General features: G+C 44.2%; 1 protein-coding gene across 2 annotated transcripts in view; it reads left to right on the top strand.

The window, feature by feature from the left end:
- LOC143961906 (sentrin-specific protease 3-like) overlaps positions 1-12,611 on the top strand; it is a 47,945-nt gene that overhangs the window by 14,188 nt on the left and 21,146 nt on the right. For both annotated transcript variants that reach the window (XM_077471239.1, XM_077471240.1), the window contains exons 5-6: positions 6,732-6,879; positions 6,960-7,007. In XM_077471239.1, the coding sequence (XP_077327365.1) occupies positions 6,732-6,879; positions 6,960-7,007 (196 nt within the window). The remainder of the gene's footprint in view (positions 1-6,731; positions 6,880-6,959; positions 7,008-12,611) is intronic.

A 12,611-nucleotide genomic window follows, 5' to 3' on the forward strand; every position in this document is an offset into this window, starting at 1 on the left:
TGAGATATATAGATATATAGAGATAGATATATAGAGATAGATATATATATATATATATATATAGATATAGATATAGATATAGATATAGATATAGATATAGATATAGATATATATATATATATATATATATATATATATATATATATATATATATATATATATATATATATATATATATAATATCTCTATCTATCTCTATCTAATTATACAGCTTATCACAGAAGTGAGTACACCCCTCACATTTTTTTAAATATTTTCTTCTATCTTTTCATGTGACAACACTGAAGAAATGACACTTGTCTACAATGTAAAGTAGTGAGTGTACAGCTTGTATAACAGTGTCAATTTGCTGTACCTTCAAAATAACTCAACACACAGCCATTAATGTCTAAACCGTTGGCAACAAAAGTGAGTACACCCCTAAGAGTAAATGTCCAAATTGGGCCCAATTCGCCTTTTTCTCTCCCCAATGTCATGTGACTCCTTAGTGTTACAAGGTCTCAGGTGTGAATGGGGAGCAGGTGTGTTAAATGTGGTGTTAGCGCTCTCACTCTCTCATACTGACACTGGAAGTTCAACATGGCACTTCATGGCAAAGAACTGAGGATCTGGAAAAAAAGAATGGTTGCTCTATATAAAGATGGCCTAGGCTATAAGAAGATTGCCAAGACCCTAAAACTGAGCTGCAGCACGGTGGCCAAGACCATCCAGCGGTTTAACAGGACAGGTTCCACTCAGAACAGGCCTCGCCATGGTCCACCAAAGAAGTTGAGGTCACGTGCTCAGCGTCATATCCAGAGGTTGTCTTTGGGAAATAGATGTATGAGTGCTGCCAGCATTGCTGCAGAGGTTGAAGGGGTGGGGGAAAGTCAGCCTGTCAGTGCTCAGACCATACGCCGCACATTGCATCAAATTAGTCTGCATTGCTGTCATCCCAGAAGGAAGCCTCTTCTAAAGATGATGCACAAGAAAGCCGCAAACAGTTTGCTGAAGACAAGCAGACTAAGGACATGGATTACTGGAACCATGTCCTGTGGTCTGATGAGACCAAGATAAACTTATTGGGTTCAGATGGTGTCAGGCGCGTGTGGAATCAACCAGGTGAGGAGGACAAAGACGAGTGTCTTGCCTAAAGTCAAGCATGGTGGAGGGGGTGTCATGGTTTGGCGCTGCATGAGTGCTGCCGGCACTGGGGAGGGACAGATCATGTACTGTGACATACTAAAGCAGAGTATGATCCCCTCCCTACAGAGAGTGGGCTGCAGGGCAGTATTCCAACATAATGACTCCAAACACACCTCCAAGATGACCACTGCCTTGCTAAAGAAGCTGAGGGTAAAGGTGATGGACCGGCCAAGCATGTCTCCAGACCTAAACCCTATTGAGCATCTGTGGGACATCCTCAAATGGAAGGTGGAGGAGAGCAAGGTCTCTAAGATCCACCAGCTCTGTGATGTCATCATGGAGGAGGGGAAGAGGACTCCAGTGCCAACCTGTGAAGCTCTGGTGACCTCCATGCCCAAGAGGGTTAAGGCAGTGCTGGAAAATAATGGTGGCAACACAAAATATTGACACTTTGGGCCCAATTTTGACATTTTCACTTAGGGGTGTACTCACTTTTGTTGCCGGCGGTTTAGACATTAATGGCTGTGTGTTGAGTTATTTTGAAGGTACAGCAAATTGACACTGTTATACAAGCTGTACACTCACTACTTTACATTGTAGACAAGTGTCATTTCTTCAGTGTTGTCACATGAAAATGAGGGGTGTACTTTTGTAAGATACTGTGTGTGCCTATCCCTCTCTCCAATTCTAGGCAGGTTCGGGGTTGAGTGGAGGACCAGCCAAATGATAGAAAAACCAATGCGAGGTTGCTTTATTGGAAATGCGTGACAAGCATTTGCCTGTCCTTCTGCTCCCTCATCCCACTGAACTTCAAAGATTGCACAGAGACCCATCTGATGTCGGTGTTCAGGTGTCGGCTCTCCTCCTGGTATCAGTGTAGGGGCCCCCCCTGCATCTGCCACCATTTTATATGTAGAGAAGCTGACCTGCCTATCCTCCTCTTCCTGGTAGAATGTAAAATCCTTACCTTTCTGAAGGTTACAAGGATTTTGGGTTGCTGATCTGAAAGTGCAGAACTTGAGGTGGTCAGGCGAGGGGGTTGAAGGTGCATGAACTGGGGCTCAGGCGAGGGGGTTGAAGGTGTAGGAAGTGGGGCTCAGGCGAGGGGGTTGAAGGTGCATGAACTGGGGCTCAGGCGAGGGGGTTGAAGGTGCATGAACTGGTGCTCAGGCGAGGGGGTTGAAGGTGCATGAACTGGGGCTCAGGCGAGGGGGTTGAGGGTGCATGAACTGGTGCTCAGGCGAGGGGGTTGAAGGTGCATGAACTGGGGCTCAGGCGAGGGGGTTGAAGGTGCATGAACTGGTGCTCAGGCGAGGGGGTTGAAGGTGCATGAACTGGGGCTCAGGCGAGGGGGTTGAAGGTGCATGAACTGGTGCTCAGGCGAGCGGGTTGAAGGTGCATGAACTGGGGCTCAGGCGAGCGGGTTGAAGGTGCATGAACTGGGGCTCAGGCGAGGGGGTTGAGGGTGCATGAACTGGGGCTCAGGCGAGGGGGTTGAGGGTGCATGTCAAACCTTAACTTTGCGTGTGCCTGTGAAATGGTGACAACTTCAGTACCTTATATTTTCTAAGATCACACCATTTGCAAGAAGATACCAGTCTTGGTAGCACAACTGGTGCACATTAGATCTGTCTAGGTGTAAATGTGGGCCATTTGTTGGGGGGGGGGGGGTAGTATTCCCATTGAGGGCAGGGATATCGGCCCGCCAAAGCTACAGTTGTAGGCCAAAGACAAGAGGAGGTACAAAGAAGACGAGGGTTTGGTCTTCTAAGACAGAAGGAGCTCGATAGGCCCAGGCTGCAGCACAAGGCGGTCTTGTAATATATATGTTGCTTATATATAACTGCAAATATGTTTCAGATGCCTATAGGGCTGCAACTATTATTTTCATAATACATTAGTTGGCCGGTTTTTATTATTTAGATTAATCGGATAACCTTAAAGTGTGGTGCATAATTTTAGTTAATATGAAAAGTAAAAAAAGGCAATTTATTCTTAAATATCTCTATGCAGTGGTAAAAATAACCAACTACCATATTTATCGGCTTATAACACGCGCCGGCGTATAACACGCACCCCAAGTTTAGGAGGGAAGTTTAAGGGAAAAAAAAAACTTATTTATATGCCCATCAGTGTCATCTGCAGCCTTGTCCCCCATTGCAGCCTTATGCAGCCTTGTCCCCCATTGCAGCCGTGTCTTTTATTTTTTTTAAATGCCGCCGCCGAGATACAGAGCCGGATGTGTATCTCGGCGGCGTGCGGTAGTTCTCAGAGGGCCTCCGGCCGCCTTCGGCTCTTCTCGGGCCGCCTTCGGCCGTTCTCGGAAGCTTTCGGCCGCCGAGAACGGCGGAAGGCGGCCGGAAGCTTCCGAGAACGGCGGAAGGCGGCCGGAAGCCGCCCAGAGGCTCAGTATTTCTGGGGATCGGCGTATAACACGCACCCACGATTTTCCCCTGCTTTTAAGGGGAAAAAAGTGCGTGTTGTACGCCGATAAATACGGTATTTGGTTAGGCAGCAAAATATCTAATCCACTCTGAGAATGACAGAAGAGAGATACTGTATATACTATTAGAATAGAGATACTGTATATATTAGAGGAGATATACCGTATATACTATTAGAAGAGATACTGTATATATTAGAGGAGAGATACTGTATATATTAGAGATGCTGTATATACAGTGCATCGCTCTAATATATACAGTATCTCTCCACTACTAGTATATACAGTATATCTCTCCTCTATTAGAGAGATGTACTTTATATACTAGTAGAGGCGAGATACTGTATATACGAGTAGAGGATGAGTCTGGTAAATATCATTGGACTCCAATCAAATTTTTTATTTAACCACTTCCATACCGGGCTTTTTGACCCCCTTCCTGCCCAGGCCAACTTTCAGCACTGTCACACTTTGAGAATTGTAGCAAAATAGCTTTCTTTTGGTGGTATTTGATCATCTCTGCGTTTATTTTTTGCGCTATAAACAAAAAGAGCGTCAGTTTTGAAAAAAACACAATATTTATTACTTTTTGCTATAATATCCCAATTTAAAAAAAAAAAAAGAAGTTTATTCCTCAGTTTGGGATGATAAGTATTCTTCTACATATTTTTGGTAAAATCGCAATAAGCGCAGACTGATTGGATTGCGCAAAATAAGGGATAGATTTATGGCTTTTTTTTTTTTTAGCTAGTTATGGTGGTGGTCTGCGTGGGTTTTTTTATCTTTTTTTTTTTTTTTTTTTTTTTTTGTGACTGCGATATTGCGGTGGACACATCGGACACTTTTGACGCTTTTTTGGGACCATTAACATTTATACAGCGATCTGTGCTATAAAATGCATTGATTACTGTATAAATCTCCTGACAGGATGTGGGTCTGTGTGTTTACATAGATTCACAATCCTGGTCAGTTAACGGGAAATCGTGGGTGCCCCGGCGGACACGCGCATTGGGTCCAGAGAGATGCGGCAGGCGTGCTCTCCACAATGCAGGGAATCCCAGGATGTCATATGACGCCGCTCGGAGGGATAGAGGGTTCCTTGCAATAGAGCGGTAGGGAAGTGGTTAAAGAACAAAAAAAAATACACTTCTTTTGCCGATTTTCAGACATATTATATGCTGGCCATACAAAAACAATGTCTTTCTTCAAAAAAAGTGTCATTTAACAATTTTCTAATTGTTAGTGGGGTCTAATCGATATTTGTTTTTGACCACAGTGACGGGGAAATTTAGAAATACAAAACTTCTTGGTCAAAGGAATTTTCAGACAATGTATGTGGTTTTCGTTCAGAAATTACCGTATTTATCGGCGTATAACACGCGCCCCAAGTTTAGGAGGGAAGTTTAAGGAAAAAAAACTTACATTTAAATGCCCATCAATGCAGCCTTATCTGTGTCCATCTGCAGCCTTGCCCAGTGTCCATCATTGCAGCCTTGCCCAGTGTCCATCATTGCAGCCTTGCCCAGTGTCCATCATTGCAGCCTTGCCCAGTGTCCATCATTGCAGCCTTGCCCAGTGTCCATCATTGCAGCCTTGCCCAGTGTCCATCATTGCAGCCTTGCCCAGTGTCCATCATTGCAGCCTTGCCCAGTGTCCATCATTGCAGCCTTGCCCAGTGTCCATCATTGCAGCCTTGCCCAGTGTCCATCATTGCAGCCTTTTGTCCATCTGCAATTTTGTCCATCTGCAGCCTTGTCCAGTGTCCACCATTGCAGCCTTGCCCAGTGCCTCCGCAACATTTCTAGATTTAAAATTGGTTCCGACTGAGAGGAGCGAGCGCCGACAACATACAGAAAGCCAAGTGTACTTCGGCTTAGTCTCGGCTCCCCTCGCAATCGGTGGAGATGGGTGGGACTGCGAGAGGAGCCGAGTAAAGCCTAAGTACACTCGGCTTTCTGTAGCTCGGCCCCTTTTTTCAGAATCAGCGGGGATCGGCGTATAACACGCACTAGCGAATTTTTTTTTTTTTTTTCCCCCTGATTTTAAGGGGAAAAAAGTGCATGTTATACGCCGATTAAATACGGTATATTTACTTCAAAACAGAATGGTAAAAGCAAGTGAAAGTTTCAAACGTTCCTTCAGCGGATGTACAAAGATTTTTCGCATGGATATTCTCATCCAAAAAATGGATTTATGTGGCCAGTATAAGGCTTGCTTCACGCCTATGCAGTTTGCTTTTGATCCATTTCTACAGTGCTTTTTTCTGTTTTTTTGCATTTGTTCTTTTTTTTTTATTTTTTTATAAAAAAAAAAAAAAAAAAAAAATTGAAGGAAGGGTTCCCCAGGTACTACACTTATGGGTGAATTGAGAGAGTAACAGAGAAACACTGTACTACTCTTAGGCAACAGTAGTACTTCCCACCCATAGCTCATCAGTTTAGTATTTCGGAGGAGCTCTGGTACCAGAATTATTCATCGCACTCAATGTTTTCATATGTAGGCACCCCAGAAGCGTGTTTTTACATTCGTATATGGTGGGGGGGCCTCCATTTTTTTGGTGGGGGGGATATTTTTACTTTGAGGAACTCAATCTTTCAAAACACTTTTACATAATTCGTATGGGCCGAGCTGGGTTATGTCCCTCACTACCCTGTGAGGCCGCTGTATGTGTGGTATATACTGTATGTATCTGCGGCTACCATGAGCATATCGCACTGTGTTCTGTGTGTGAGCCGAGACTTCCTGTCTTATACCCGGGAACACACATCAGTCTACAGCAGCCATTCAGAGCAAGCAATGTATTCTGTTAATGAATGCAAAGTTTCCTCGGACTGAGTCAGGTTGTGACATCAGCTCGCCCTCTGTGGCGGTAGGATCCCAGCGGCGCTCGCCCTCTGTGGCGGTAGGATCCCAGCGGCGCTCGCCCTCTGTGGCGGTAGGATCCCAGCGGCGCTCGCCCTCTGTGGCGGTAGGATCCCAGCGGCGCTCGCCCTCTGTGGCGGTAGGATCCCAGCGGCGAGATTAGTTGGGTTTCGTATGTGGCACAAGTCTGTAAGAACTCGGTAACACCAAGTGATAACTGATCGTTCTGATCCTGGTAGAGATTTATCAGTATTTTATGTAATCGATTGTCACTTCAGGACTAACAAGATCTCCCCTGCAGGAGGACGGTGGTCCAGCACGTCATCCAGTCATATCAGAGACTCCCAGGAAACACTCTCCTACGCAGCTTCCGTGTCACATACAAAAGACACGTATTAACCATGGATGACCTGAGCACCCTGTATGGCCAGAACTGGCTGAATGACCAGGTAAGTGACCGCCCTGATCAGCAGTGTAGTGTGTACGGGACGGAGAGATATGTGTATATTAACGCATGTGTATTTTGCAGGTGATGAACATGTATGGGGATTTAGTCATGGATGCAGTACCAGAAAAGGTTGGTTTGCTTAGAATCTTTTCTCTGTGATGTTTGACGTGATGACGTTCAGCTCTCGAGGAAGCGGACGTTTTTGTTTTTTGCTTTGATCCGACTTTACTCTCTCTGGATCAAAGGCGTACTAAAGTAGGGCAGGCACCTTTTCAAAGTCTTTGCGACTAAGTCACACTGATTTGGATGGGTGCAATTGAATAAAATGGGCTACGACTTGTCACGTGACTGATATCCAAAGTCACATGACAAGTGGCACAAATGTGAATAGAGCCTTAAGGGTCAGGTTTCACGAATAACTGATGACTTATAAAGGCTTTTAAAATATTGCCTATGGGACATGTTTTCGGGGACATGCAATTTTAAATTCCGGCTCATTCGGTATCTTCCTTTTTGACACAACCCCAACTTTTATAGGTTCCCGAAAATTTTGGTAATCTTTGCACCAAAAAGTCTTTGCTGATAGCCATTGAACAAAGTACTGAGGCGGGGTGCTGTAATGTTATCAGGAAGCTATGTTTAGCACCCTGCCAGCTCCTCCTGTCAGCCAGTGTACTGCCCATCCCTGCTGGCCCCTCTCACGAGCCAGTGTATGCCTGCCGGCCCCTCCCGCCAGCCAGTGTACGGCCCACCCCTGCTGGCCCTTCCCAGGAGCCAGTGTATGCCTGACGGCCCCTCCCTCCCGCCAGCCAGGGTACGGCCCACCCCTGCCGGCCCCTCCCTCCCGCCAGCCAGTGTACGGCCCACCCTTGCCGGCCTCTGCCAACAACCAGTATCTGCCTGGCTGTTTTATCCTTGCTCCCAGCAACCAAATTATGGTACATTAGATTTATCCATAGGCGACGCTTTTAAAAGCACTTATTGGTTAGCAGTTTAGAGTTACACCGGATGCCTGCTGCTAAAATCATTGTTCTTGCTCTGACATTTGGGGTGATACCTCAAGTGTGGTGCATTCACCATTTACCTATGGGCCTGGGACCCGAGTGTGTGCATTGGTGTGCAGGGGAGCTTCACCTTTTTTTTTTTGCAACTTTATTGCTTTCATGAGGAATGAACAACATGCTTTGTAATAGCATGGGCCATGACAGGTCGTCTTTATGGTGCGATCTGGGGGGTCTCTTCTCTGGCCTCCAAAGTAGTCGATCAAACCGAGATTAGTTTGGCTGCTTTACAAAGCCGGTAACGCTTGTAAATAAAGTGATGGAAGTTTCCCCTCTCTCTCACTGTGTACAGATTCTGATGTGACTGGTCGTATCAGTCCTGGTCTCCCTGGTGGGGCGGGAAAGGCAGGGGACCCCCTTTTTGCCACCTGTAAAAGTGAACAGTACCAGAATCACGGCTGTAGCTGCAACCATGAACCACCTCAACAACCACGGCTATGTACAGTCGTGCTCAAAAGTTTACATACCCTGGTAGAAATTGTGACATTAATATTGAAAATATGACTTATCATGCCAAAAAACTATTTTGATTTTAAGAATAGTGATCACATGAAGCCATTTATTAAATTTTTTGTATCCTTTATAAATCGTAATAACAGAAATCGCCCAAATAGCCCCGATAAAAAGTTTACATACCCTGGAATGTTTGGCCTTGGTACAGACACAGAAAGTGGCACAAACATTAAATTGTTAATTAAAGGTTATTTTCTCACATTTTGTGGCTTTTTAAATTACAATTAATGTCTGTGTATAAATAGTCAATGAGTTTGTTAGCTCTCCCATGGATGCACTAAGCAGGCTAGACACGGAGCCATGAGGAGGTAGAAAAGAACAATCAAAAGACCTGCGTAACAAGGTAATGAAACTTTACAAAGATGGAAAAGGATATAAAAAGATATCCAAAGCCTTGAATATGCCAGTCAGTACTGTATAATCACGTAAGTGGAAAATTCAGGTCAGCTAGACAAGAAAGATTGCAACCGCAACTGGCGGAAGAATTGCTCAGGATACAAAAGAAAAACCCCACAGGTAACCTCAGGAGAAATACAGGCTGCTCTCCAAAAAGACGACGTGGTTGTTTTTTTAAGGAGCACAATTCAACGATACTTGAACAAAAAAGAGCTGCATGGTTGAGCTGTCAGAAGGAAGCCTTTACTGCGCCAATGCCTCTAAAAAAGCCCTATTAGGCATGTCGAGCTGTTGGGCATATTGTAACCAGGCTTTTTTGTGGAACTTTGTACAAGGCTTCTTTTTGGCAACTTCACCATGCAGCTCTTTTGTTCAAGTATCATCATATTGTGCTCTTTAACCACTTCAGCCCCGGACCAATTAACAGCCTAAGGACCAGAGGCCTTTTTACAATTTCGCACTGCTTTAACTGGTAATTGCGCGGTCATGCAATGTTGTACCCAAACGATATTTGCGTCCTTTTCTTCCCACAAATAGAGCTTTCTTTTGATGGTATTTGATTGCCTCTGCTATTTTTATTTTTTGCGATATAAATGGAAAAAGACCGAAAATTTTGAGAAAAAATTATATTTTCTACTTTTTGTTATAAGAAAAATCGAATAAACTCAATTTTAGTCATACATTTAGGGCAAAATTTATTCAGCCACATGTCTTTAGTAAAAAAAATGTCAATAAGCGTATATTTATTGGTTTGCGCAAAAGTTATAGCGTCTACAAACTAGAGTATATTTTCTGGAATTTACACAGCTTTTAATTTACGACTGCCTATCTCATTTCTTGAGGTGCTAAAATGGCAGGGCAGTACAAAACCCCCCCAAATGACCCCATTTTGGAAAGTAGACACCCCAAGGAAGTTGTGAAGAGGCATGTTGAGCCCATTGAATATTTTTTTTTTTTTTTTGTCCCAAGTGATTTGAATAATGACACAAAAAAAAAGTTTACAAAAAGTTGTCACTAAATGATATATTGCTCACACATGCCATAGTTATATGTGGAATTGCACCCCAAAATATATTCTGCTGCTTCTCCTGAGTACGGGGATACCACATATGTGGGACTTTTTGGGAGTCTAGCTGCGTACGGCACCCTGAAAACCAATCACTGCCTTCAGGATTTCTAAGGGTGCAAATTTTTGATTTCACTCCTCACTACCTATCACAGTTTCGAAGGCCATAAAATGCCAAAATAGCACAAACCCCCCCCCCAAATGACCCCATTTTGGAAAGTAGACACCCCAAGCTATTTACTGAGAGGCATGTTGAGTCCATGGAATATTTTATATTTTGCCACAATTTTTTTATTTTTTATTTTTTGCACAAAGTTGTCACTAAATGATATATTGCTCACACATGCTATGGGCATAAGTCAAATTACACCCCAAAATAAATTCTGCTGCTTCTCCCGAGTACGGGGATACCACATGTGGGGGACTTTTTGGGAGCCTAGCCACGTACGGGACCCCAAAAACCAAGCACTGCCTTCCGGATTTAAATATAAAATGCTACCAAAAAAAACTGACTCTGCGATCGCTGCAGTTATGTGTTTAGTGTTTTGTAAGTGACAGTGATCGATACTGCACTTGGGTGGGCTGGGCGGAGGGGCAAAACGCAGGTGCTAGCAGGTATCTGGGCTGATCCCGCTAACAATGCGTTTTTTTGGAACCTTAAACTGCTGGAGACGCTAGTATAGATCTGATCAGATCAGATATTGATCTGTTCAGATTCTATACCACTACGGGAGGTTTATGCTTTGCGTGTGGGTGTTAGCGGTACTGGCACTAACCTAGCGCTGCCTGGGGCGACGCAGACCCTGACCCTAAAACCTAATTGATATCACCCGCCGGGTGATCAGGGGGTTAAACCTTTATTGGGTAATAAATGGTGGGTGCCCTGATGCTATAAAAAGCAAACTAACCAGAGTCACCCGTAACACTTATACGGTGATCACTGGTGAAAGGGTTAACTAGGGGCAATCAGGGGGTTCAAATTTTTATTAGGTAGTATATGGGGGTCCCTGGCGCTATATAAAAACCTGACGGGGAACCTAAATAACTAACTGGCTAACCAGCGTCACCAGTGACACTTATACTGTGATCGCTGGTGAAAGGGTTAACTAGGGGCAATCAGGGGGTTAAAACCATTATTGGGTAGTATATCGGGGTACCTCGCGCTATAAAAACCTGGCGGTGAACCTAAAAAAATAACTAGCTACCTAGCGACACTAATGCAGTGATCAGAAAAATGATCGCTTAGTGACACTGGCAAAAGGGGGTGAAAGGGTTAACTCTAGGGGCAATCGGGGGGGTTAAACCTTTATTGGGGGGTGGTAGGGGGCTAAAAAAATTATCACTGCAATCAGTGACACTGTGACTGTGGGGGGGGGGGGGGGGGTTTGTGTGCCTGTGTGTACCTACATGTCAGCGTAGTGTTGGTGCACACTTACTTTCTGTCTTCTCCTCGTAGTCCGGTCAAAAAGACCGCCCCGAGGAGAATGACATCACTTCCTCCTTCCTGTGTATACAATACACAGTGGGAGGAAGCTTCTCATTGGCCAGGACCGATCGAGAGGGGATGGCCAGAAACCAACGGCCATCCCCTCATCCCGGATCGCTCCTGCAGCGAAACGGACCGCCGTATCCAGCGGGAGGGGTTCCGATCGGACCCCCCACCCGCTGGAAGGCAGGCATGTACATGTACGTGCTTGTGCCTGCCGGTGCCATTGTAATGACGTACATTGGCAATACGGCGGTCCTTAAGTGGTTAAAAACAACCACACCATCTTTTTTCCAGAGCAGCCTGTATTTCTCCTGAGGTTACCTATGGGGTTTTCTTTGTATAACGAACCGTTCCTGTGGCAGTTGTGGCTAAAATCTTTCTTGATGTACCTGACCTTGACTTGTTATCAAGAGATCTCCTTATTAAGTGATTGCACATTACTAACTGGCATATTCAAGGCTTTGGATATCTTTTTATATCCTTTTCCATCTTTGTAAAGTATCATTACCTTGTTACGCAGGTCTTTTGACCGTTCTTTCCTACCTCCTCATGGCTCATCCATGTGAGAGCTAACAAACTCATGGACTATTTATACACACACTAATAGTGATTTTAAAAGCCACAAATGTGAGAAATTAACATTTTAATTGCCATTTTAACCTGTGGGCCACCTTCTGTGTCTGTACCAAGGCCAAACATTCCAGGGTATGTAAACTTTTCATCAGGGCCATTTGGGGGATTTCTGTTACGATTTAAAAAGGATCCAAAAAAAAAGTGATAATGGCTTCATGTGATTGCTTTCCTTAAATAAAAGACAGTTTTTTTTGGCATGATCAATCATATTCTCAATATTAATGCCAAAATTTCACAATTTCTGCCATGGAATGCAAACTTTTGAGCACAACCGTGTGTGTACAATATCTCACAAAAGTATGTACACCCTCACATTTTTGTAAATATTTTCTTCTATCTTTTCATGTGACAACACTGAAGAAATGACACTTGTCTACAATGTAGTAGTAGTAGTGAGTGTACAGCTTGTATAACAGTGTAAATTTGCCGTCCCCTCAAAATAACTCAACACACAGCCATTAATGTCTAAACCGCTGGCATCAAAAGTGAGTACACCCCTAAGTGAAAATGTCCAAAGTGTCTATTTTGCATGACCACCATTTATTTTCCAGCATTACCTTAACCCTCTTGGGCAT

The sequence above is a fragment of the Lithobates pipiens genome, unplaced genomic scaffold (assembly GCF_037356315.1).
Source record: "Lithobates pipiens isolate NorthernLeopardFrog02 unplaced genomic scaffold, aLitPip1_a1.2 Scaffold_8, whole genome shotgun sequence".
Taxonomy (NCBI): domain Eukaryota; kingdom Metazoa; phylum Chordata; class Amphibia; order Anura; family Ranidae; genus Lithobates; species Lithobates pipiens.